General features: G+C 38.8%; 1 protein-coding gene and 1 pseudogene across 1 annotated transcript in view; both read left to right on the top strand.

The window, feature by feature from the left end:
* AOPEP (aminopeptidase O (putative)) overlaps positions 1-27,635 on the top strand; it is a 204,867-nt gene that overhangs the window by 99,921 nt on the left and 77,311 nt on the right. Inside the window, exons 11-12 of the mRNA XM_063295213.1 lie at positions 15,950-16,012; positions 16,681-16,767. Of these exons, the coding sequence (XP_063151283.1) occupies positions 15,950-16,012; positions 16,681-16,767 (150 nt within the window). The remainder of the gene's footprint in view (positions 1-15,949; positions 16,013-16,680; positions 16,768-27,635) is intronic.
* Positions 5,427-5,571, top strand: LOC134492636 (U2 spliceosomal RNA; annotated as a pseudogene).

A 27,635-nucleotide genomic window follows, 5' to 3' on the forward strand; every position in this document is an offset into this window, starting at 1 on the left:
CGTATTTCCAGATTATTCACTCTCAGTTAACTCTGCTAGTCAAAGCTGTGATTTCTCAGCCCCATGTTCAATTACATTTTTTTTAAAAAATGAATAACAAGCAAAAAGCATTCATCCAGATAAAATAACAAAAAAAATTGTTTTCCTAAGGGATATTCACAAAGGTTTTTGTGCTATGGTTATCTATAAAATAACCTGTAGTAACTGATTACCAGTCTTCTCGGCAAATGTCTGGTTTTGTTTTGACTGGCTTTGGGACATTTCAGGAAAATAATTATGGCTGAGGAAAATAGGCTATTATTATTGTCTAATTAGGCTATTACAAACCAACCTTCCAGACTTTAGGGAATGCATTCACCAAATAAGAAAACCTCTTTATTTTAAATTTACTGATAAATGTATGAAATATGGGGGGGGGGCATTTTTAATATTTGTATTTGTCCCTTACACTCTCTTTCTGCCCCAAGTCCAGCATAAGAGAATTAGAACTTTATTTCTAAAAATGGTTGTCAGCTCTAGAGTACAGTAGTAATAGTCCTTCTAGGTTATTATTTTTGTTTATATTTCTTCTGTTTGTTTTGCATCCATTGCCTCAGTGGCTTTCTATTTTAATGTGATATACCTTGATGATGAAAGTGAAAGTAATGCAAGTTTAAGAAGATGTCCCTATTTCTGCAGGTCAGGTACAATTTTTAAAAATTGGTGATACAGATCTTCTGCCTATAGTAAGCATATGTTACAACCCCTCATTTGAAGACTACTTCCTCCTTTCTTCTGCTCCACTGAAGCTTTACAGTTTGCCTATTCAATTCCCATCAGGTCTGGTGTTGATAGCTGTTCTCAAGAAAAACTTACCTTCGTTCTGAAGCTTGATACTGTACATCACTGAACTGTAACTAATGTTGGCATTTCAGGACATAGGATAATGAATGAGCTTTTACTATGAGTTTATACATAGAGTTTAAAAGTATCACCATCTAACCAAAAATCTAATTTTAAAAAGTTTGGGGTTTCTTAGAAACTCAGGGACACTCACACAGTACTGAGACTGGAAGCAGCTTTATATACAGGGACCTGAAATATCAAAATAGGTTCCCTTTAGAGAAGAATCCATGAACGTAGCCCATAAGAAGTTGTTTACAGAGCTTTAACAAAGCTTAAATATTTTTTGTGGCTTGTCTTTTTTCCATTAATCACACTGCTGAGCATAAAAGCTAAGTTATGCACAGAATGGTTGGGTTTACCCGTAGTAGAAAGGAAGTATGTTTGGTATCTCCAGAACAATAAGAGTTTGCTGCCTGGCTGGTTAATGCTGGATCAAATCGACATTCCCAAGTTCCCACTCTTCCACCTACATATTCAAAGGTCTGGAAGCCCAGAAGAGGGAGGAAAGGTCTTTCTTAAATAGGGATGTAAGCTCCTTTCTAATAGAGACACAGCTGAGCCTGCAAATTACATGTCTGTTTTAATTTGTGCCTTACAAAAATATCCTAAGAAAAGCAAAAAGATTAGCTACCAATTAACTCTTGTTCTGGTGGTATTTTTTTTTCTTCCCTTTTGGACATCCAAAACAACATGAGAAGAAAAGAAATATGTAGTATGTAGTCCCAGAATATTTTTCTTTTTCAACAGGGCTTCCTGAGTTTCAAGTTTTATTGGAATATTTTCCCTGCTCTCTGTATGAAGTAATAAACAAACAAGAAAATGCTGTGGAGACAACCGCTTCCAGCCATTTAGCTGTTGACTTGCTCGCTGATATAGTGTGTAGCTGTAGAAGTAACTCTGAAGAAAAGCTGTAGTCAGCTTTGGCTTCCAGCACCGATTCTCAATGCCTTGAAAAGCAGGAAGAGACGTCCTGTTACTCAACCAGCACATCTCTGCATGCCAATGGATTGCCTGTCTATTTCAGAGAAACTTTTACTGTATCCATTTACTCAAAGTATTTGTACTCCACCCCTTTCTAGCATTTTGCCATGGTTTTAATTCTCCCAAGCATACTGGCATGCCAGTAAAGGAGGGCAGCTGAGTTCACTTCAAGCTGTACAACTTCCCAGAGGCTCGGTGCTGACTGTTTTTCAGCATTAGAAGTCCTCCTTGAGGGATTGAAGTGGAGACAGTTTGGATACAATAGATACATAAAGATGCCAACCACTTATAGCCTTCTATTGATTCTGGAAATATTGTGAGCAAGCATGGCTTAACCATTTCAGGAAACAACCACCACAGAGGCGTTTTAAAAGCAGACTAGCCTCTACAGTTGCAACACAACTCAGTTGTAAAATGTAAAATACATTTTCATTTTTATGCTAGAAATATGATTGGTAACGTTGTAAGAGAAGCTGGTTATACAGTATTTCATTTATTTAGATTTAGATTAAGATCTTTTCATAATCGAGAGTGACTTTACAATCTCCCCTGTTGTTGCTAAACACAGTTCAAATGTGGGATTGCATACACATACAGTATCCCTCCAATACGATTTTGCCCTTTCTACAGGGAAATGTGTTGGAGCTCTTGAACAGGGGTGGGTCAGAGTGTGAAAATGGTTTATGACTAAATTTAAATCATATTCACCTTGCCTTTCTAAGCAAAAGGCATGCAAAAAGAATATAAAATAATAAAAAGACCCTAAATAAGGCAATCCTAAGCATCTCTGCTCTAAAGTTCAATGGCTCTTCTTTCTTATGCAAGATTGCAGCCTAGAAATACATTAATAAGTGACTTGCATTTTTGAAAATGGTTGGTTTGTATAACCTTAAATAAGCTAATGTCTTTTTTCTAACTCTCAGTGAAGCAGTTTATTTCATTATAAATGACCGGAAGAAAAGGGACAATACCATACATTGGGAAGTGGCAGGTCATTATGTAGTTCAATCTCTCCCCTCACTGGAAAGGCATGGCATGGGACCCTCATGGCCCTCATTTGGTGGGTCCTAGACAGCGGGCCTTTTCTACTGTGGCCCCTGCTTTATGGAACATCCTTCCCCCAAAGTGAGGTTGGCCTCACCCCTTTTAACTTTCTGGAGGTTCCTCAAGACCTGGTTGTGTCACCAGGTCTGGCACCCCAGGGGAGTGACAAAATATTGTGATGGCTCCTATGTAATTAACATCTGCTCTTCTCCCAATATCTTTATTTTGTTCTAGTTTTGTGCTTTTTATAATTTTAAGGTTTTTAATATTAATAATATTAATTTCTATATATTGTTTTTAACTTTGTTGTACACTGCCCAGAGTCACTTGATTGTGAGATGGGCAGTTATATAGTAAATATGACAGGTAGGAAGGTAGGTAGACAGACAGATAGACAGACAGACAGCTATAAGTGGACTCATGACTAGTAGACTGACAGATTGGCCACCAAATTCTTGGGGTAGGGTGATAGGTCAGTAACATAGCACAAGCCTTGCAGGTATGTGGGTCCATGATCAGTGCCTGGTACATGGGTTAAAAAGATCAGCTAGTGGGTGGTATGAAAGACCCCACTTGAGATCATGGAAAGCCATTGCCAGTCAAAGTAAACATATTCTAGGCTAGATGAACCAATGGCCTGCTCATGAGAAGATAGTTTCCTTGATCTCACAACACATGGACAGACTCAACCATAGTTTCAACTGGGAAACTGTGAGCATCCTAAACCAAACCAAATCCAAAAACGCCAGGAATTCCTGGAAGCCTGGCACTCAGAAAAAGCAGCCATCAGCAGACACGTAGAGGTAAACAACATCTACATACCATTCAAAAGAGATGATAGAAAAGCCAAAAGACCAGTACACTCCCTTGCCAGCAATCAACACCCAGATATGCAAAAATCAACACTAGAATTAACACCAGATGAACCATCAAACAGCACAATATGCCCTAATCAAGGAACTATTAACTCAGGCAATCAACCAAGCAGCAGACAACAGCCCAATCAAAGAACTCCCAAGGAGAGAACAACACCCCTACCAACACAAGCAGGGCAAGCCAAGGTATATAAACTGAGAGCAAGCCCACTCCCTCTTTGCACTGAAGATGTTGCCTAGTCTGGCAATGAAACGTCTGCAAGAAAACAACAAGGCTCAGAGAGGACCAAGGACTCCACAAGATAGCTTCATATATTCTTCTGCTACAAAATCAGTCTTCAGTTGGCCCACAGTCTTCCTACATATTTTTTCATGAAAAACTATATTAGCCCAGTATATTATTATATTTATGAGTGTACATAAACGTAAATGGTCTCTCATCTGTTCACTGACCACAATGAAGCCTATTTAGCTTTAACGTGATTATTGCATGATGCACTTTCAGACAATGTTCTAAGATGTAATTATCACCAGGGAAGATCTATGAGCAAGAACAGCAGGAATTTAGACTCTTGTTCGTTGTGGTTTTTTTTCCGGTAAAATGTTTTTGGATACAGTTCCTACATTAGCTAATGATAACACACAGATAACAGAAGAAAGTAATAATTAAGCATGTAAACATATTCAATAAATACACAAGAATAACAAAGAAATAATAGCATATACCAGTTTAAAACCTGCATTCAGAAGCAAGGAGGCTTATGAATCAAAAATCTGTCAGAATAAAAATGCCTTCAGGGAGAAAGATAATAGAGCTAACCTCTCTTAATAGAAAGTACAAGAGCCTGTGAACAACCAGTGAGAAGGCCTCTTGTTGCTATCAAGTGTGTCTTTGATCCCAACAGGACAGATAAAAAGCTTCTCTGAAGGATCTTTCAAATATCTTCATTACAGTCTTTGATCAGAGTTTACAGTAGAAGAAGAAAAATAGTTTAGTCCCACAATTCATTAACAGGAAAAAAAGGAAAACAACATATCTAATTAAAAGTTTTGCACAATTGTATAACTTGATAAAAATATCTGGCTACCTGATGTGTGACTGTAGAGTCAGCATCCCTTAAAAAGAAATAAACATAAAATCTATCAGTATGACCTTCAAATTTAGAAATGATTGGGAAGATCGAGGCACGTCTTGGAGCATCATAAAAAGGACACCGTAAGAGGACATGGGCAAGAGTTTCCACTTCCCTGGACCCACAAGGGCAAAGTCTCTGTAAATCGGGAGTCCCATGAAATCTTCCTGCCATCAGTGCTGAAAGGAGGGCATCAAAGTGGACTCTGGAAAAGCCCATCTATATTTGCTTAAGGTTAAATTGTATAGATACCTCACAGTAGAGAGTTTGCAGCTATCTAACATTTGGCGATAGAATTCAGGAGCACTGGAGATAGCGTTTTGTCGATCAATGTCCCTAATTCTTTCTTTTACTATTGATTTGGCCTTCTCCAGGGTTAATTGGCCTAAATATTCAGGAGAGAGGCCAAGACTGCAAAGTTCTTCTATACAGGTACGGTGCCAATGAGATTGGTAGCTGTCTGACAACAGCAGAGGCATAAGGACTGTAGGGTCAAACATGATTCTAAATTGTTTCTCAGCCTTTTGGCTAAGATCAAGTGTAGTATCTGAAGGATCTTAAATTCTGGGTATATGAGTGAGAATGGTTTTCAAATAACTTGGTCTCTTGACGTATAGATTTATATAAGTCATAAGCAGAACTGTAAACTGTATCAGGAGTAGACTAGTAGCCAATGGAACTGTTGATGGAAGGGAGTCACATGTTTCTTATAAATCAGGCCCTGAATATGTATATGTGTTCAGTCAAGGCAACTGTGTGTATCACCACTGGTGGGTAATGGACTGTGATCTCATTGTACTTTCAAAGCTGGGGGAGTTGCTTCTCCCCTTGTCCCTTGTGCTTGGAGAAAATCTGATACTAGAATCACCGGTAGTGCTTGTACAGTATTGCATCTGCTGCCTCTGTCTCAGCACTCTTACAAAGCTATAAACATTATGGCTTTAAACATGCAGACTACTGATTTGAATTTCACCCTCCTTTCTCACTCCCTGTTTTTCATAGCATTCACCTGAAATATTCTAGGGAAAATAAAAGATTGCACACATATTTGTCTAAGTTTAATTTGCCCCAATAAAGATATCAGCAGAGCCAGTGTGGTGTAGTGGTTAAGGCATCAGGCTAGAAATCAGGAGGCTGTGAGTTCTAGTCCCGCCTGAGGCACAAAGCCAGCTGGGTGACCTTGGGCCAGTCACTCACTCTCAGCCCTAGGAAGGAGGCAATGGCAAACCATTTCAGAAAACATTGCCAAGGAAACTTCAGGGACTTGTCCAGGCAATCACCAGGAGTAAACACTGACTCGAAGTCACAAAAACAAAAAACAGAGCAAAGGTATCACTCAGCTTTTATCATGTATAGATTTTGATAGAAATGCTCATATTTAAAGCATTGTCAGCAATTAATGTCTTGCGGAGTTTTTGTTTTGAAAGATAAACTTTTGAGAAGAAAAGGTCTAGCTATTTCTTTACTAGGCTGCTTATCTGGGTGCGGTTGTCTGCTTTTGAGCAGGTAAACAACTGATGGTGATCCTGCATTTTATTAAAATGATGGAGCATTACATTTTATTAAAACGATGGAGCATTACAAATATTTATTCCGCTTGTGGGGGGAGATGGGTGGTGATAAAATTTGATAAATGAATAAATAAAGAGGTAAATATATCTGACATGTACTGTAGTTCTGCTCTGAATCAGACTCTACCCAGCCATTGAAAAAAGCTGAGATTTTTTCAGGCATGTAGTATGAAAAGCTCATATTTCATTATTCTCACTGGCGTGGTGGTGGATAAAACTTTTTAATGTTTTGGTATGCTCCAGCTACTCAGAGCTCCAGCTGTTTGGATCTTTAGTAGAATTGCTCTGTTGGATATGCCTAAAACTGTTGTTGGGTGGTCATTAAGGCATCCTAAAGAAATTTTGTGTGAACTGTATAAGAATTCCAAAAGTAACTGATTATGTTTAAAGATTCATGCTTGCAGTGTGAAAGCATTCTACAGTGTGCTACAGTCTTAGACATCAGAGGACAAGAAAATAGAAGCAAAACCCCAGCATTTTTACACTATACCCCAGTGCATTTCATGATAACTGAGTAAAAGGCTAACTAGAATCTGAAAAGAGGCTTGGAAGCTTTGAATTCATGTTTTTGTCCAGTATCTGCAAATCTATTAACTACATTTCCATTGGATTCTAAATTTTGAGTCTGAATATCTTTCTAGAATGGCAGCATACAGGAGTATTTGTGTGATGACATATTCACTACTAGCACCCTTAGTTTAAGCTTCTTGTACTTCCAGAGGGTGCTGTAGGAAACAGAAGTCTGCAGATAGCCTTTCTGTGTGATTCGATAGGCAGTTATTATAAATGGAGCATTCTTGCATCAGATCTAGGGTCCACTTATATACACATAAATAGTTATTAACTGTCCTTTACGAATAAGATTCTTGGACAGTGCACCTAAGAGTAATAAATAACCAACCAACCAAATATTCCATTTAAAAAGCATATATAACAACATTAACAGTGATTTTAGCAAAATGTCACGCATTAATTTCTGAACAGTTCCTTGTTGTTTATTTGTTTAGTCGCTTCCGACTCTTCGTGACTTCATGGACCAGCCCATGCCAGAACTTCCTGTCGGTCGTCAACACCCCCAGCTCCCCCAGGGACAAGTCTGTCACCTCTAGAATATCATCCATCCACCTTGCCCTTGGTCGGCCCCTCTTCCTTTTGCCCTCCACTCTCCCTAGCATCATCATCTTCTCCAGGGTGTCCTGTCTTCTCATTATGTGGCCAAAGTATTTCAGTTTTGCCTTTAATATCATTCCTTCAAGTGAGCCGTCTGGCTTTATTTCCTGGAGGATGGACTGGTTTGATCTTCTTGCAGTCCAAGGCACTCTCAGAATTTTCCTCCAACACCACAGTTCAAAAGCATCGATCTTCCTTCTCTCAGCCTTCCTTATGGTCCAGCTTTCACAGCTGTATGTTACTACGGGGAACACCATTGCTTTAACTATGCGGACCTTTGTTGTCAGTGTGATGTCTCTGCTCTTAACTATTTTATCAAGATTTCTCATTGCTCTTCTCCCAAGGATTAAGCGTCTTCTGATTTCCTGACTGCAGTCAGCATCTGCAGTAATCTTCGCACCTAGAAATACAAAGTCTTTCACTGCTTCTACATTTTCTCCCTCTATTTGCCAGTTATCAATCAAGCTGGTTGCCATAATCTTGGTTTTTTTTGAGGTTTAGTTGCAAGCCAGCTTTTGCACTTTCTTCTTTCACTTTCATCATAAGGCTCCTCAGTTCCTCTTCGCTTTCAGCCATCAAAGTGGTATCATCTGCATATCTGAGATTGTTAATGTTTCTTCCAGCAATTTTAACTCCAGCCTTGGATTCCTCAAGCCCAGCATGTTGCATGATGTATTCTGCGTACAAGTTGAATAGGTAGGGTGAGAGTATACAGCCCTGCCGTACTCCTTTCCCAATCTTAAACCAGTCCGTTGTTCCGTGGTCTGTTCTTACTGTTGCTACTTGGTCGTTATACAGATCCTTCAGGAGGCATACAAGATGACTTGGTATCCCCATACCACTAAGAACTTGCCACAATTTGTTATGGTCCACACAGTCAGAGGCTTTAGAATAGTCAATAAAAGAGAAATAGATGTTTTTCTGAAACTCCCTGGCTTTTTCCCTTATCCAGCGGATATTGGCAATTTGGTCCCTAGTTCCTCTGCCTTTTCTAAAGCCAGCTTGTACATCTGGCAATTCTCGCTCCATGAATTGCTGAAGTCTATCTTGCAGGATCTTGAGCATTACCTTACTGGCATGTGAAATGAGTGCCACTGTTCGATAGTTTGAACATTCTTTAGTGTTTCCCTTTTTTGGTATGGGGATATAAGTTGATTTTTTCCAGTCTGATGGCCATTCTTGTGTTTTCCAAATTTGCTGGCATATAGCATGCATTACCTTGACAGCATCATCTTGCAAGATTTTGAACAGTTCAGCTGGGATGCCGTCGTCTCCTGCTGCCTTGTTATTAGCAATGCTTCTTAAGGCCCATTCAACCTCACTCTTCAGGATGTCTGGCTCTAGCTCACTGACCACACCGTCAAAGCTATCCCTGATATTGTTATCCTTCCTATACAGGTCTTCTGTATATTCTTGCCACCTTTTCTTGATCTCTTCTTCTTCTGTTAGGTCCTTGCCATCTTTGTTTTTGATCATACCCATTTTGGCCTGGAATTTACCTCCGATGTTTCTAATTTCTGGAAGAGGTCTCTTGTCCTTCCTATTCTATTGTCTTCTTCCACTTCCGCGCATTGCTTGTTTAAAAATAATTCCTTATCTCTTCTGGCTAACCTCTGGAATTTTGCATTTAATTGGGCATATCTCCCCCTATCACTGCTGCCTTTTGCTTTCCTTCTTTCTTGGGCTACTTCTAGTGTCTCAGCAGACAGCCATTTTGCCTTCTTGGTTTTCTCTTTCTTTGGGATGTATTTTGTTGCTGCCTCCTGAACAATGTTGCGAACTTCTGTCCATAGTTCTTCCGGGACCCTATCTACTAAGTCCAGTCCCTTAAATCTATTCTTCACCTCCACTGCATATTCCTTAGGAATATTAGTGAGCACATATCTAGCTGATCTGTGGGTCTTCCCTAATCTCTTTAGTCTGATCCTAAATTGTGCAAGAAGAAGTTCGTGATCTGAACTACAGTCAGCTCCAGGTCTTGTTTTTACCGACTGTACAGATGTCCGCCACCTTTGGCTGCAAAGGATGTAGTCAATCTGATTTCGGTGTTGTCCATCTGGTGAAGTCCATGTATAAAGCCATCTCTTAGGTTGTTGGAAGAGAGTGTTTGTGATGCAGAGTGAATTGTCTTGGCAAAATTCTATCAGCCTATGTCCTGCTTCGTTTTGTTCTCCCAGGCCATGCTTACCTGTAGTTCCAGGTGTCATCTGACTGCCCACCTTAGCATTCCAGTCTCCTGTGATGAAAATAACCTCTCTTCTAGGCGTGTGGTCCAGTAGGTGCTGCAGATCCTCATAGAACTACTCTACTTCAGCTTCTTCAGCATCTGTGGTTGTGGCGTATATTTGGATCACTGTGATGTTAGATGGCTTGCCCTGAATTCGAATTGAGATCATTCTGTCGTTTTTTGGATTGTATCTGAGCACTGCTTTAGCCACTTTACTATTAATTATGAAGGCTACGCCATTTCTTCTGTGGTCCTCTTGTCCACAGTAGTAGATCTGGTGGTCATCTGATGTGAAGTGGCCCATTCCAGTCCATTTCAGTTCACTGACGCCCAAAATGTCTATCTTTAATCTTGACATCTCACCAATAACCACATCCAATTTGCCCTGGCTCATAGATCTCACATTCCAGGTTCCAATGGTGTGTTGATCCTCAGAACATCGGATTCGCCGTTCACCACCAGCACCGTCGGCCGCTAGCCGTCCTTTCGGCTTTGAGCTAGCTGCGTCATCACGTCTGGGGCTAGTTGAACTCATCCTCTGTTCCTCCCCAGCAGCATTTTGACCATCTTCCAACCTGGGGGTCTCATCTTCCGATGGTATACCGACATATCTCTGGTTGTACTGATCCATTTAGTTTTCACGGCAAGAATACTGGGGTGGGTTGCCATTACCTTCCCCAAGGATCGCATTTAGTCTGACCTCTCTGTCATGACCTTCCCGTCTTGGGTGGCCCTTCACGGTTTAGCTCATGGCATCATTGAGGTGCTCAAGCTCCAGCACCACGACAAGGTAACGATCCTTTGCTGAGGAACAGTTCCTAGCATGAAATAAACAGACCATTTGTCCAACACATTTGGAGGTCATGAGGTTGGGGAAATTTGATACAAAATAGTTCTTATTTTGTATGGTAATGGTACTTGTGAAAAATATCTTGCAATAGTAGTTAACTACAAACTGACTATGAGTCAAAAGTGAGATGTCAGAGTAAAAAAGGTAAAAGCAGTTTTAATCTGCATCAACAGAAACATTTGTTCAAGTCACAAGTTCAAGGTATCACATTTTAAGGAAGATTCAGAAAATTGTAACAGGTTCAGGGAAGACACCAAGATTGATTAGAAGACTAGAAATCTAAGAAGATAAAAGTAGTTGAGTATGATTACTTTTGAGAAAAGCCTTGAGGGGGAATATGATAGCACTTCAAATACAGGTAGACCTCACTTACTGACGATAATTAGGACCAGGAACTCTGTTGCTAAGCAATGCAGTCATAAGGCACAACATGATGTGACCGTGCCAACTTACAATGGCAGTTCCTTCAGTCCCAGTTGCCATCGTTAGGCAAATTCTAATGCGGTTGCAGCGTTCCGCAGCCGTGTGATCACCATTTGCAACCTCCTGCCAGCTCCCCTATTGACTTTGCTTGTTGGAAGCTGGCAGTGAAGGTCACAAATAGCAATCATGTGACCATGGGATGCTGCAACATTGTAATTTCTAGTCAGTTGCCGAGCGCCCAAATTGTGTCCATGGGGATGCTTGAACAGCCGCAATTATGAGGACCCATTGTAAATATCCCTCATTCAGCACCATCTTGAGCAATCACTGAATGAGTCAACGTCAAGTGAGGACTACCTGTACCTGAAAGGATGTCACAAAGAAGAATAAGATCTGGTCTCTTTCATTCCAGAGTGCAGGATACAGAATAATTATTTAAGTTACAGGAAAGCAGATTCTGATTTAATGTAACAGAATTTCAACAGTGGAACCAATTGCCCAGAGAGATAGTGGCATAGAGGAGTAGCTGTCACACAGCTGTATATATATTTGATACATAAAAAGGTCTTCTTTCTTCATTCTGAGTTGGCTTGGTGAAGGAATGTGAATCTGTGTCTTTAGTGTTCAACAGTTTAACATCCTGTGGTTGAAAACTGGTTCTACTTCATATGTCTTCTGAATATTTACATATGCTTAATGAGCATATTGTGTCTATAGCATACCTTTAACATGCTATATATACATATGTATACATCTGTTTTCTTAGTTAGGTGTCATTTACAGATCAGCATTTGAATCTAGTAGCCAATTGATAAACATTCATGCACATGAATTCTCATTGTTTAATTTCTCAATTGACTTTCATTACTTGGTAGCCATAAATTCTATCATCTGGTGATATTTTTGGAAAGCCTTGCATTAGAGCAGTTATATAAAAGTTCTTTCTATTACGCTTCATTTGTGGGTGTACATTTATACATGCAATAAGAATGTGTTAACCCATAAGAGGTTATTTTAAACAGTGGCAAATTTGGGCTTGTGCGGCAATATTTTATAAATATATCTGTTCTGGATTCAAATCCTTTTGAATCATGAAGATTGTAGAGTAACTCTGGGCTAGTAATTACTGTTCAAATTAATCTACCTCAAAGAACATCACACAGAGGTCACACAGAAGTTCATTCAATAGCTACTAGCTTTGATAGTAGTATATGATGCATCCAGGATCAAAGACAGTATTCCAGGAGTGATGGTAGAAGACCCTGTGAGCTTTTCAGATATCTTTTATTGGCCACAGTGTGTCAAAGATAGGTGGTGGATTGATTCATCAAGTCTCTTTATATGTTCTTACATCCTGAATTACTGGTGGAAGGCTGACATGAAATGCAACCATTTTTTTATTCTTATTTGTTACATTTTTATCCTCCTTCCCTTTAAGAGTTCAAGGTGGTATGCATAGTATTTCATCTCCAACTGTAACTTGGCAACAGTTCTATGAAATAGATTGGGCTGAAAGAAAAGGAGAGATCAAAGTTACCCAGCAAACTTCATTAATGGGCATTTAAACCTAGATTTCCCATTCCCTAGTTCTGCAGTCTACTGTATCATACTAATTTATATCAAAATAATCAGGTCCAGGTCATCTGAATGTGCACCACTATCTCATGATCATCAACAGACAATATGATACAATATATTATTCACTGTATTTTTATATTGCTGAACTCAAAAATTACTGACAGCAGTTTACATCGTAAAAAAAATAAAACTTGATTTTAAAAAAACCTAAAATCAAAATAAAGACAAATCTACCATAATAGTCACAATGGTGACCATTCACTTCCTAAGACTCAGGAACAGCTCTGTTTTTAGTAACTTCCAGAATGTAAACAATGAAAGTACTAATTTCTGTAAGCTGGAAGCTACAACTGATCAACATTCCCTGGGACCCTCTGTCCCATCATGTCATATCTGGGGGACCATTAAAAGATGCTGGTGACATGTAGTCATTTGATATACATGAATGCATGTATATTATATTATGCAAATCAATGTATCAGTTGTAGAAAGGTGTCCCTTGGTGTTAATGTACATGTATGCTAAACAGATGCTTCCTCTGTGTTAACAAATATTTTTCTAAATAACTTTCATATATGGAAGTGCCGAACAATTAAAAGTAGCAGTTTTCATAGATATTTGCAGATAGATTAGCCTGAATGTAAAAATAAAGATCTGGGACAAAAAGTTTTTTTCTATCATAGTATCTCCTTTAAGATATTTTTCTTTGAGTAATATATTTCATGGCAATGTTGCTTCTATTTAAAGCAAAGAGTTTGAGCTTGGCTTTGATCTAAAGCTTTTGATCTTGAAAGAAGGTTATTGTGGTAGTAAAAAAGGGGGCAGGACAATGCCTTTTAAAAACTAAAAGCAGTAAAGTTAAAGTGGTGGTCAAGATTTAGTGAGCTCACTTGACATACATTTATGTTTTGACATCTGTTCGTAAATGGCATCTAATTTCATGTAGGAGAAAATCTGCTCTGATCTAAATCTAAAAATTTGGAAGCTTTCTTTCCCAGAATTTATAGATACATCAGTTAATTTTTTGTGAGAGCATGGGTTTATGTTTATGGGTTTATTCAGAAAATATTAACATGCTAAATATAATTATCCGGGAGGATTCGTTCCTTCCTTTTTTTTTTTTTTTTTGCATTGAAAGAAACGTTATCCTACATCAGGAATCTAGTAGCACTTTTTCTAACTAAAGCTGCAGGTCACAAAGCTGTATGTCTTTTTATTCAACTGGGTAGTTGGAAAAGGTGCTACCAGATTTGTGATTTTTTGCCACCACAGACTAACGTGGCTCCTCCCTACAAAAACTTCCAATTGTTTTAATATGTCCCCAGAGCCGTTTAATCACCAGGTCACTGTACATATTCATACCAGTAGACAAATTTTAGGAATGTTACTTCAAAACAATGAGTTCAGTGGGGTTTACTCTTCAGTAAACAATGGGTGGTAGAGTTGCAGCTTTAAAGCAAAGCCTAGGCCTTGCCAAGCTGCAGCTTGATGGAGGAATCAACTGTGGAATGGCCATGACTAATAGAAATGGCAAGATTCCAGTAGCAAAAAGGAAACTTAATGCTTGCTTTTAAGATGCACTTCAGAGTCTCCATGGAATTCATTTGATACCGTTTTGGATTCCATAGAGGTCAAGGAGCTATTGGGGAAAAGAAAGTTTTAAATTCTTCCTTGCATTTTAATATGTTTCTGATCATCCAGCTAGAATACTTGCTTAAAGTGTGCTTCACTTTGAAATAAAAGGGACGGTCGGTGGATGCTGAAGAAAGGACATTTTAGTGTCAAATTGAATTGTAGGTACTGGCGCTTCTACCGGCTTGTTTCACGTCTTCCACTTTTTAAAATGCGTTCATGATTTGGGTCATCTGCAATTTGAAGAAAAAAGTCTAACTATGCTAGTATTAGGTTACTGCCAATTCAGCCATACATTTGGCATTTGTAATATTAAACCTAGTGCTTATTAAATTTCAGAGCTTTAAGACAGAAATCCGGGACCCCTTTCAGCCCAATGCAAACGACCTTCACCTCCAGCACCCCCTCTTACGCGGGACTCGTTTGTTTTTTCCCGTGTCAACTAAGTTAAGGAATGCCCATGACCATGGAAAGAGTACCCTCGCTCCTTGGAGTAAGACCCTAGTTAAGCACATAGTCTAAAACTGTCCTACGGCTCCATTAGCTTCATCGCCTTATTCAAATCCGAAGGAAGCCGGTCCCGCACTAGAGAGCGGAAAGCGACGCGAGGGAAATCGTCTCCGCGATTGAGCCGCGAGCTAGCTGGCTAGCAAGAGAGCGATTTCGGGACCCACTGGCCTAGCCGAGGTTTATCAACCGGTTTCCAAGCGCTCTTTTTGACCCTCTTCCATCTGCCTTGCGTGCAAGCGAGGACTGACAGCCTTGCGTCTGGACGCAGTTCGGGAGGAAACGTCAGCGGGGAAAAGGGTTGGGCGAGGCGGCGGTTGCCTGTTGCTCGGAGGGGTCGACTTCCAACGAAACGTTTTACGCAAGGCGAGTCGAACGGGGCGTAGAGGAGACAGCCAGACGCTGCACTATTTAAATAGTGACGTTCGCTGCCGTGAGCCGTCCCTCTGAGGTACCTTTCGGCGATGGGGCGAACAAAGCCGGTCGGGCTGTAGTATCCCCTTAAGGCAGGCTCCTCCTCCCCTCTGATTTCGGAGGCTGGACCACGAGGACGGGAAAGGAAGGGGTCCCCTTCTCTCTTAGGTGTTTCGCTTCCCAAGGAGATCCCTTGTGCTGCGCTGCTGGGGGGAAAGCCCCCAGAGGAGCGGCAGTCCCCGCTCTTTGCAGCCGGTTGCGCTGGGGAGCCGTCTCTTGCGGCCAGCCGCCCCGCGGACCCTCCGCGGCCACAGCTGTTGCGGCCGCGGCCGCCCTGTCGAGGGTAAACACAGACAGCCCAACCGCGTGCGCCGCGGGAGCCAACGAAGGCGGCGGGGGTTGTGGGCAGCGTCGCTGGCCCGGCCGAGCGAGGGGGCGAGCGGGCTTTTGTCAAGGGCGAGAGAAGAGCGACTCCCGCGCCCCGCCCCGCCCGAGCTCTTCATGCGCGCAGGGGAAGTTTTGTGCTGGGTCGCACCCGATCCTGAAGCTTTCGGAGGCGCTTGGGGACTTTGGAGGCCGGGGGCACGGAACGAGCGGACCGTCTCTGCAACGCAGAACGCCTCAAATAAACTTGCGCTTTATTTGTCTTCCCCATCTAGCCTTTGCTGGAAGAGAGTCGCGTTTGGCAGGAGGGTCGCCTAGCCCAGCAAGTGAACGAAGAGGTAAATGCGGGGTCCTTTGGGAGCTTGTAGTTTTAGATCGGGCTTGCAACTCCCCCCGCCCCCCGCCCCCAATCCTGAGCTACCACTGTACTCGCAAGAAGACGTGACATTGAGAAACTGCCCCTTCGTATTACTTTTACCACGATCCTTAAATACCACCCTTTTTAGCGGCTGAAGGTGCGAGGAAGGGGCTGCCGAGATTTATCCTTACTGTTTTCACAATGCGCCTCTCCCAGAAGACGTTTGCTCGCAGAAAGTACTCTCTGAAGTCAGTCGCGCCTTCTCCCCACCACCACCACTTTTCGCCTTGGTGCAGCTGTATAACAATTTCAGCAGATGTTTTGATACATCTGAGGTTTCTTTAAATTTCAAAAATGTTCCAGATTATAGCAGCAGACACAATTTACTGCATTCAGTGGGGGTGGAGGGAATAGAGAAAAGCTTTTTTGACTAGGAAGAAATAGCTAACTGGATTAAGCAAGAACATGATACTGAGGACTGGAACGGTACTTCTCTTCCCCATCTCTCCTGTTTTTTTTTCTGTTTTTTTTCTTCCAGTGAAGGAATGGAAAATTGTATCTTGAGTCTGTTTATAGTTTCTTACTCATGCTGAGTAGTTGCACTCAGGTTGCGTCTTCTTAAAAAAGCTGTATGGTTTTGACATATAGGTCGTAAAATGGATTCAAATAAATCAGAGGTTCAGAAAAGGCTCTCGAAGGAAAAGGCGGCGACAAGAAGAAGTCACTTTCCGAAAGGTACAGGCTGATAATGGGCAACTATATCCTGTCATGTATTCAATTGTGTATTTTTTTAAAAAAATGTTTTTAAATGATAGGGAAGTTTATTGATTATATGCCGTCAAGTAACTCACCTACTACTGTTTCTGGAAGCATTGTTGTGTGAAGGATCATTTGTGAACAGAGCTGCAAAATATAGGTTAGGTGCTCTATTTATAGCGAAGGAGAGTTTAGAAAGGATTTTATGGAAAATAAAATGCAATTATTATTGTCTCTTTATGTAATACCTTTAAAAGTCTCTGATTCAGATAACAAACCTGGTTTGTATCTTAGAAATAGTGTAGCAAATATTGATGCTTGACTTCAGATTGAACCTTAAAAGAGTTTCCCAGCTAGGATTTAATCATTACTACTTATGTGCAGGGCTCCTAAGATTTCATTATTAAAAATTTAAAAATGGATATTCGGTTTATATAATGTTTGATGGACTACTCGGTGAAGAGTTGAATGCACATATGTGTTGTCCTGGCATATTCTTGTAATTTTTTTGTTTTGCTTAAATACCTTTTCCTGTTGTCAAGAATACTATTACTGTACATATGTAGAGTTGTATTTTACGCCTGTCTTGCTTTGAAGCACAGAAGGCCTAATCCATAGCTAAGTAAATGGAAAGGTTTAAAAAGGTGGTTTACAGATGATTTTCTGCATATTTACTCAGTCCTCCTACTCAGCAAGTGTGGCTTATCCTCCTTGGTATTGATGCTAAGAATTAGATTCATTTAAATAAAGTTCTGTCCTTGACCTCTTTTCACCAAAGTAAGTTTCAGTGATTTCAATGAAACTTCCTTCCAAGTAATTGCAAATCTCTGCCTTGCTTTGTGAATTGTGCTGTTGTTCAAAGGTGACTGGTAAGTAACTATGTTGAGTTGTCTGTGGAATTGCTAAAACCAGAACTGCTTCTTTATTAACTGTTAATAAGTAATCCTAGAATTACTGAAAATCTATATTTCTTTCTTTGGAAAGATTAAAAAAGGAAGTATGTTATTTTGTAGCTTGGCAGTGCAGCTAGAAAGTCTGATGAATCATCACTGTAGGTTTCTGTAGCCAAGTTCTTGCTGTTAATATGAGCACCAGCTCCAGGGTTTTGTTGCCTTAGTATGGACATTGCTTTGTTTGACAGATATCTGTGGATGGTACAGCTGAGTGTGGCATTGGGAGAGATGGACAATTGAAGAATAAACTCATGAAGTCACAATATTCTGACTCTCCATAAGTTGATTAGCATTATAACACAGACTGTCATAGTATAACCTATTAAGCTGAAATTTTTAGTTGACGCACATAGTAAATCATTTTGTATTTAAGATGCTACTTCATTTTTTATTCAGATTAACTTAAAAGTCAAAACAGTATTATTTCAACAAAATCTAATGGGAAGTAACCAATGGTTTTATCAAGTACCAGATTTACAGATGTACAGTACTTGCTTGTTCTTGTACAGAAATAAACCAAGTGGAGTTTAGAACTAGGGTTTTTTTTTAATGCCAATATGTTTGTAGGAGTTATGGAACTCATTGCTGAAGCCTGAAAAAAGAAGGCTATCAGAGTAGTATCTCTGTATGTAATTACTGGCCCGAAGGCAATTATAATTTGAGTGTTTTAAATAGGTAAGCTTTAGAAATCTGGAATAATCTTTTTTGTACAATGATTCATCGTGAGATGATCCCTCAAACATTTCCAATATTGATGGCCAGGCAATGTGAATTTTATTTAAATTCTACATAATAAATAATAGTAGAATATTAAAGAACAATGCAAGAATATTATTATAATGGAACATTTTAATGAATTTTTAAAAGTCTGCATTAAATTAAACCAAATGAAAACAAAACATTGATAAAAAAGACTTTAGATAATAATGAAATATTGGTAAATAGGAAACAACTTAACATCCTGGGACAGGAATTCCCAGAGAACACCCTCTTTTGATTGACTGGTGTTACTTCATAAATGTTTCAGAAAATTATTATAAACAATTGTAGAAAAAGAGAAACATTTGCATTTACTGGGAAGGCTGACAAAGAAGATTAAAAAATACAATGAAGACATGACAAAATTATGCCCATCACAACATTGTTAAAATTACTGAATGTATTTCATCTCCATTTCTATCTTACGTTTTATAGCTTTATACTGTCTTTTAAGAGGAAGATCCTGCTAAATCATGCATCCTGGACATGAAATATTACCTATGTTTTGAAAAATTATTTCCATGGAGCCAAAGGAATTCAAGCCTAGAAAAAGTTTCCCAAGAACTGGAAAGTAGAGGGTGTGCTTCAATAGATGATAATTTTATAGATACCCCATATTAGAAGTTGTAGGACAGAAGCCTTGAAGATATCAAATAATTGATAAGGCCTGCAAAATTATGGGCTATCTTCTGTGAATATCAGGGAGTGCACCTTCTAGTTTGGTTGTAGATAAGGGGCCTTGCTTGCATATATGTTTAAATGTTCACTTGTCTTAACTTGCCTGTTTGTTATTTTTCATTTTACTCCTTATCTCTTCAGTTAGTTGTCATCCTGCTTGCTCTTCTCAAGCATCTAGTTCAGGACTTAGCTTCCTGTTGCCACATATATGACAGTCTTAATTTTTTTCACTTTATTTCCCCACCTGATTTGATTTTTCTTTTCCAAATATTTTCAAACTCTTTATACTTCCTTTTTTTCTTTTTTGCCTTTCTTGAGCTATTTCACTTCCATAATTTTCTTCTTTGTTTATGCCTATTGGTTTTTCTTTGTACAGATCGGTTGAGTGCACAGCCTAACATTTGGCCCTTTAGATTGGCTTGGGCCTTTACTTTTCTATCACTCGAAGGCATGTTATAAAATAAATAAGTTAGGAAAATTGTTAAACTAAAATGTAAGACTGAGGAATAAAAATTGAAATCTTTGAAGAAAGAGATGGTAAATCTAATTTAAAACATTTTTTATGATGAAATGAATTACGTTTAAGTGTTATATCTTCAATAATACAATGAAATGAGAAAAGGAACTAGGCAAGGTTAGTTGTGTTATGAGCTTATCAACCTTTAAAAGAATACAACAAGCTGTTAAGAACACAAAAGATTTCTTAATATATTTATGTTGTTCTTTGCTTCATGATGAGATCAGCCATGATGCCTATGAGTTTCTAAAATAAAATTCAGAGGGCACTGAAGGATATACTGTAACTATAAAGCACTAAATTGATACCTTGCAGATATATTGGGGATACAGCAGTTGGAAATTCAGCTGCAAACATCTATAGGGCATCCAATTTGGGAAAGCTGGTATACTCAAATGCCATATTTACTTGGAACCAAGAAAAAGAACTGCATTTTAAACCTCTGGCTATCTAACGTGCAATATTTACAATATTATTTGAAAGTAGTAGTAGGTTGCTTGTAATTGATTAAACATATTGGCGTTTAATATCTCATGTTTAAAACACATTATTAAAAACTAAGAAAATAATTGTTCAGTTGTTTTCATAATGGAACAACTATAGCAGATAGCTGGAACATATGTACGTACGGATATTTCATTTAATGCTATCCTGTTAGACTTTATATTTTTAGAATGCGTTTCACAGTCTAAAGAAATACTCAACTCTAAATGTTTTTTTTTAATGCCTTTCGCAGAGCTGGAAAAGGTACACACTTCTTCCTGACAAGAATTAGGTCACAGGTTTTCTGTTGTTTTGTTTTCATTTACATTATACTTATTATTTTTACATTTGCATCTGTAAATTAGCATATGCAAATATGAGCTTTTTTATTGTTTTATGATTTTATGATTGGTTTCTTTTTTGTGATGTTTAAGTGGCCACTTTATATTTTCAGGGGAAGAGCCTATAGTTGGTATCAAATACATCTTTTCAACATATGTTGTTTCCTTGAGTGTTGCAACTTCTTAGTTTGGTTTTTGTTATTTTACTGCTTTTTTTAGGCATGCCAATACATTGCTGTGTTTGTTGTATTTTAGGGTTATATGACAATTTCCAGATGTTGTTTGATTTTGTATAACACTCTGATATATTTAAAGAAAGATAAAATATTCATTTATCTTCATATTTTTAAAGCAAGAATCTTAAAACATAGTTATCTGTTGTTTCACATTATAGTTCAATCTATGAAAGGTTGTCTTTAGTTCCTTTGCTTTTGTTGAAATTAATTGAACATCAATAAATTGAAAATTATTCTCTGCGGGGGTGCACATAAAGAAAAGGTTGACCATAATATTTGGACACGAGACCTGGCTTTTTTTCTATTTGAATTTGCTTTTATCTTTTTTTCCTTTTCAAAATAGATCTCCTTGTTACCACCCAAATTGTGGTGTCATTTTTTAAAGCAAGCCTCCCCATTTAGATGTTGCACAGAAAGGTGTCATTAGTAAAACAATTCTGGTGGCGTCTGGACACCTTTGGGAATATTACTGAAACATACTGGGACTTTTTCTAGTTTCTTCTACAAGTCTGATGTGGGCCTTTTAAAATAAGGAGCATACAAGCCAACATGGCCATGTGTTGGGAGTGACTTGAAGTATAAGTAGAATTATGTCAATTAATGTGGTTTTTTGCCAGCAGCCATTTCCCTCCTGCTCAGTGAAAGATTAAGGCCACCTTAATGTGAAACACAAGTTTTGCTGAAGAACGAAAGACAACAGAAGTGTTGTGCCTTTTATTTGAAGGGAAAATTAGCCACACTGCTGCAGTAAAGCTTTTTATTTGGTGGTGCCTCTCCTTCAAGGCATTTTAACGAATTACAGTTATATGAAACCATGTCAAACTAGGACTTCTAAAGATAAAGTCCTGGTATGAGGGTACTTGGTGCTTTCATTTGTGCAAATAGCTGTTCCAAGAGATCTATTCTTGAGGCGTTGTGTTTAAGCTTAGAAGTACATTTTGTTTTGTTTCCTTTTTTAATGGAACTTTTTGAGATGTCCCATTTAAGCTGGGCGTAGAGTTTCAAAGAGGCAGAGAAAAAAGAGCAAGGTGCCAAAAAACCGAAAGAAACACATGTGGTCTCTGCAGAAGCTTTCAACTGGTCCTATGAGCTGCAGAGGATGGAACTGGTTTGCTTGCGGTAGGGAAAGTGTAAATATCCATGACTGCCAGCCATGGGTAGGCAGTTGCAAGCCCACGCTAGATGTCATGGGGCCACTGTTAAAGTTCTTACAAAGTTCTTGGTCTGGCTGCCTCTCCCTGTGTGGCTTAGCAATGCTGTATTGGTTTAGGGAAACATTGTGCCACGGGCTTGGGAATCAGACTGGGTGGCTGCAGTTCCTTTTCAGTAGGACTGCTATGGTAATTTGTAAACTGACAATGTAACATCAGTGTCTCTCCCTCTCTATTTATTGCTGCCTTCAGTATTAAGTGAATAGATTGGTCATCTTTTCCTATTCAACTTGAATTAGGGCTGCCCTTCCAGTGTCTGAAAGCAACGTAAATGTGGTTTGCTCTATTCAGGCTTCCTAAGTTTTGCAATAAATAAATAAATGCAGCCTTTTAAAATCTTTTGTAGGTTGTGTTGCTTAATCCAAATGGCATTCCAAGAGGCATAACTCAGAATTGAGCTGTATGTTTGAAATTCATGTAATCTCAGACACATGCACCAAATGTAGCCTTCACACACTTAAAAGTTCTCCAGTTAGACTCTGGACCAGTAGTAGTCTGCACCAGTGGACCTGAAGCATGATGATGATGCTCAGTTGATCTCAGAGGATAGGTAAGACTGTCAGTTAAAGACAAAAGTTCGGCCGCCAATGTTGACATATTCTGGAGGAAGGAAATTATTGAAAAATAGAAATGACTTGGCAGTTTGATTCTGGAAATACATTTTGTTCCATCTCATTTTTAGATCACTATGCTGCTTCTGCTGTCCTTACTTCCCAACATGAATTCTATGTATAATGACTGCAGCCTCAGATGTTACCAGTTTGGGAAGGTGCTCATCTCAGATTTCTGTGACATTCAGTCTGGAGTACTTTTCCTTCTTGAATGTAGCTTCCTTCTGGAGCTATTATTGTGTAGAGCCATTCCAGGAGAATAGGAGAAGACTGGTTGACAGCAGCTGGCAACCACTGTTGTCCTGCTTTCTTCCCACACCAGTCCCTACCTGGTTATACAAATGGAGGTAGCCCTAGCATTATTTTGCCTTTTCCCTTGCCTCCTGTATTGGCTTTCATTGAACATCATCTCTACCAGTTTTCTTATACCAATTTCATAAATTGGGACAACTCCTGGGTATAATCTCAGTAGGTGACTTACTACGTATCCACCTTTGAGACTTGTGTAGCTTGACTAGTTGGTGTATAAGGTCTTTTAATTTTAAATAAAACACACTATTCAATAATATTTTAAAGTATTACATGTTTTCTTAATGGCATGTTGCCAGTTTTCTGAGGCAGAAGGAAAAGGGAAGCAATAAACACTTTTCTGGATTCCCAAGCATTTATTTTCCAACATGTTATCGCCTACAAACATCCTGGATAGGAATCTGTTTGAAGTGTTCCTTTAAAATGAAAGGGTTTGCTATTCCAATGACCTAAATGCAATATAGACAGACTTTTCGTGCATTTTCTCTTTCCTGCTGCATTGTAATAGGAAGCATTGTTACAGCATGTGTATGCGTGTATCAGTTTTGATTTCCTCCTGGAACAATAAACTGGAAAAAATTTAGTTGGCTCTTTTCTTTTCTTTTCTTTTCTTTTCTTTTCTTTTTTCTTGGCTGGTGGCAGAAGTATATATAAAATGTTATTTAAGGTAATAGGCTGCTTTATTGCAAGCCTTCCGTGCTAGAATCAGGAAGGGAGGAAATGGTTCCTTCCTTATTTTTTTAATATCCGATTACTGTTTTCCTGGATGTGTGCCCACACATGAATACCAATTTAATCTGATGTAATAGATTATGCTTAAGAATTTTTAATAAGCACCCACTCTCTTCCCTAACGGCATTATTGTGAAGTAAATACCGCCCTGAAATTAAAGCACAGAGCAAGGAGTCACAAACTCCACTGTAGATTTAAGTCTTCTGTAAGCTTTTAATGGGTATTTGCTAAAGGAATTAAAAGTCTTGCTCTCAGATTATGGAGCTGCAAATAAAATGCTCTGATATAGAAATGCACAGATGCACCCCCTCTGCAGCAAATAGAAATAATTCATTCAATAACTTAATATTTAATGGAGACTCACATCTGCACGAAGCAGCTAGAACTGTTAGCTCTTCCTAACCACAGGAATCATTATGGTGCCCCTAGTTGAGGCTAGCTGATCTCAAAAAAACTAAGCAGTGCTAGAATGGAAGCTCCCATAGAAACCTTGGGGCAGTAATGTAGAGTGGAAAGTAAAAAAAAAAAATCCCGAAGAAGGCAGTGATGAAACATTTTTATATATTGTTGCCAAAAAAAGAACATAAGTACGGTATGTGTAAGAAGTCATCATGAGTTGAGTTCAGTTTGAGCGACAAGTTTAAGCAATGGCATTTGGGGCTGAGCCTCCACCTCTTTCTTACATGTTGTTTCTAAGCCAGGCTGGGTGTCTTTGAACCTTTTCAGTTTGCCTTGGAATAGGGGCCAAAGCAAAATAATGGTGGGTTCCAATGAGCAGGTTTGTGTTTGGAACTCAGATGCCAGCTTTGTCTGAAACACAGTTTCTTTTAGCCCTACCAGTGTTCCTGCTGGTGAATTAGTTCTTTAGGACTGGCCATGTGCATCATTGCAGCCATTTATAAAAATAGCCACAGTGTTGTCACTCATTCTAAATGTGCCTTTTGCTCTAAAAGCCTACAGTTAGGAAACCCAAAGAGAAGTGCCTTCTATTTTCTGCCAGTGTTCCCCATTTCCCACTTATTTTACCTTTGGATTTTTTTCTTCTTCCACATGTTGATATTCTCTTTACATGTGTGTGTTCATCATGCAAAGGCAGAACACAGAGAGATGTGTAAAAATAGATGGGGGGGCATGTGAGACTGTTTTTGAATATTAATGTGATATGGTATCACTTTGGAACACAAAATTTTTCAAAGGAGTACTTTGTACATTCATTCATAAATTGAACCATCCAATACCAAATGTTTTGATAATAGATTTCTAAGTCTAGTTGATTAATATTTGCAGATTGGATAGCTGTTCTTCATACTCTAAGCAAAGGGATGTAAGAGATCCTTTGCCTCATTTGTTAAATATAGATGTCTGGATGTGAGCATATCATTTGGATATCAGATAGAAACCAGACTGTATATGCTCAGAGTAGAAGGGCAAACCTGACTGGGCAACTGTGTGTTATTTTGTGTGTGTGTGGTTTTTCTTACGATGATTATTGTTACTAGAAGCATAAGAAAGTGACGATGTTGAAAATTCCCAATAGCTGGCAGAGGAAAACTGAATCAAATGTATAAAGATGTAGAATTTGGGAAAGAACAGCAAAATATAGTGGGGGTTTTTTTAATTATTACATATACATATGCCAGTAAGAACACCTGTTCCTGTCCTAGATGCTTAAGGAAAATGAAAGCAACTTAGCTCTGAGTTACAGATAAAAGTATTTTGGCAGTTTGATCTGCTTGTTGATGCTGAGAGATTTGAGGGAGAAAAAAGGCAACAGAACAAGAGCAAGTTTGTGTGTGTGTGAGTCTTGTTAAATATGCCCTTACAAGGTTATCCCTGATAGTGTGGAGAGAAATGAGTGTAGCAAGTGTGGCCTTCTTCCAGTTTGTTGAATTTATTACCATTTTGGCTTAATTAGAATAATGGGAGTGGACTGTGATGGATTTTTTTCACCCAGCACTATTCCTTTAGGAACATATTGGCAAAGATCCTACAGGAATCCAGCAGGGCTTGAGCAGAATTTCTGACTTTCATATTTAATTAAGCATGGATATGAAACAAGAATTATTTGAAGCTTTTGTTCAGAGTGTGACTGATGGAACAAGCAACTGGATGCCAAATGTTCTCATAACTTCTTTTTGGGGTTGATGGAGTTTAGAACTGGGCAGATTAAAAACTTTTGCTTCTGGAATGTGTCAAAGGAATGTTATCCAAAGGTACAGGTTTTGAATTTCATGGAGGACTCTTCCAGATACTGATTCTTTCCCTTACTTGTCAGTATCTCTTACAAAACTCCTACGTAATTTTTGTGGGGAGGGAATACATGGAGACCACTACCTGAGCCAGCAGTTAAGCAATAATCATGGTTGATTTGGGGAGAGGGTGTCTTTTCTACTAATGGAACCATTAGTAGGGTTACATTTGTAATTATTGGATGCCTTACTGTTTTGTCCCCACCCATTATTAATATGTTTTAATGATTTTGTACTGAGTTCAATATAGAGTGAGTGAAACTATTCCTATCATATTCTGCTCCTGATTCTGGTTACAGTTGGGCCTCACTGTCAGTCAGGTGTTGTCTCTCATTTCTCATTAACATCTCCCTTTCTTCTGGAAATGAGCAGTCTTCCCAACTGTGTGAGTCATGCCTAAATGTTCCATGGAACTAACTTGAATACTTTTTATTGGCAAGAAACAGTCAGAACTTTCAGCACAGCTGCTGAGGCTCCAGCATCCCAGCTCTTCCCTGACATTCAAACTGATGCATGATGGCTATTCTTTTCTGCCTCCCTTTCGATTTCCCCTTTCCACTGATATGGTGTTACTCTAGAGCAGTGTTTCTCAACCTTGGCAACTTTAAAATGTGTGGACTTCAACTCCCAGAATTCCCTAGCCAGCATCACAGTGAATTTAGTACGTACCTCAGCCAACCAGACCTCTTTGGCTGTTCTGGACCCATTGTTGGAGGAACAGGCTTCTTGGTGTATGTGAATGCTCAACAGAAATACTTGGTCCATGAAACCCTCACATCGGACCTGGGCATTTGTTTAGTTATCATAAACAAAATAAAGGATAGCCTCAGTATTAATGTTACAGATTACTATTTTTCATAGAAATAATAATTATCTTTCTATGCTTGGTTATCCTTTCCTTCTGCCTTCATTTATGATTGCTCAGCTTTCCTGATCTTTCTCAATTCTTGATGCCAAAACTGATGCTAAATCTGATTTATTGGAAGTGCATACAGCTTATTTTATAAGGTGCTGGACATTGGAGGGCATTGATAAAATAAAATAACAATGAGCAGTTCAACATTTATACATCAATGCAAGAAAAAAAAAGTGTAACAGAAAAAAATAAAATAGCAATTTAAAGGGAGCAATTAAGAAAACTTTGAAGTAATCCAAAGAGTAATCTTTGAGAGGGTACATTTCTGAGAATAGGTTGATACCTTTTTTTTTTTAAGTGGTCAGCACATAGCATTTACTCTCAACTTATATGTTGTTCTTGAGGAATTAATGGTATAATGTGACCAAGATCTAATCACATGGAATCTGATCACAAGGCAATAGTATGAGTCAATTTTACTTAGGCTATCAAGTGGAAAGAGGAATTATCATGTGAATAACATAACACTTAGCTTGTCTTTAAGGTTCAAAATAGTTTTATTATGTTCGTAATAATTCAGTTGGTCATGATTGATATTCATGGACAGTATCTGAAGTGAGAAGTCTTTCTATGGTTAGCTTTAGCATCTTAACACCATTTTTAAGAATTTATCATGAGAATGGTAGAATCCTTTGAAGCAGTCAGAGTTAACCACATTAGACAGCCTCAATTAAGATGACACCTAAACTAAACTAAATTAAGGTTACTATCAAATTAAGGTTTGCATCAACAAAAAATCAGGTCTGTGTTAGCTTTCTTTTCATGTAACAAATACAAATGTTTAAGAATATATTTCTCTCTAGTCTCTAGCAAAACAGAAGTGCCTGCAGTCCTAAGGCTTTGACTAGATGC

This window comes from Candoia aspera, chromosome 2, assembly GCF_035149785.1.
Source record: "Candoia aspera isolate rCanAsp1 chromosome 2, rCanAsp1.hap2, whole genome shotgun sequence".
Classification (NCBI taxonomy): Eukaryota; Metazoa; Chordata; class Lepidosauria; order Squamata; family Boidae; genus Candoia; species Candoia aspera.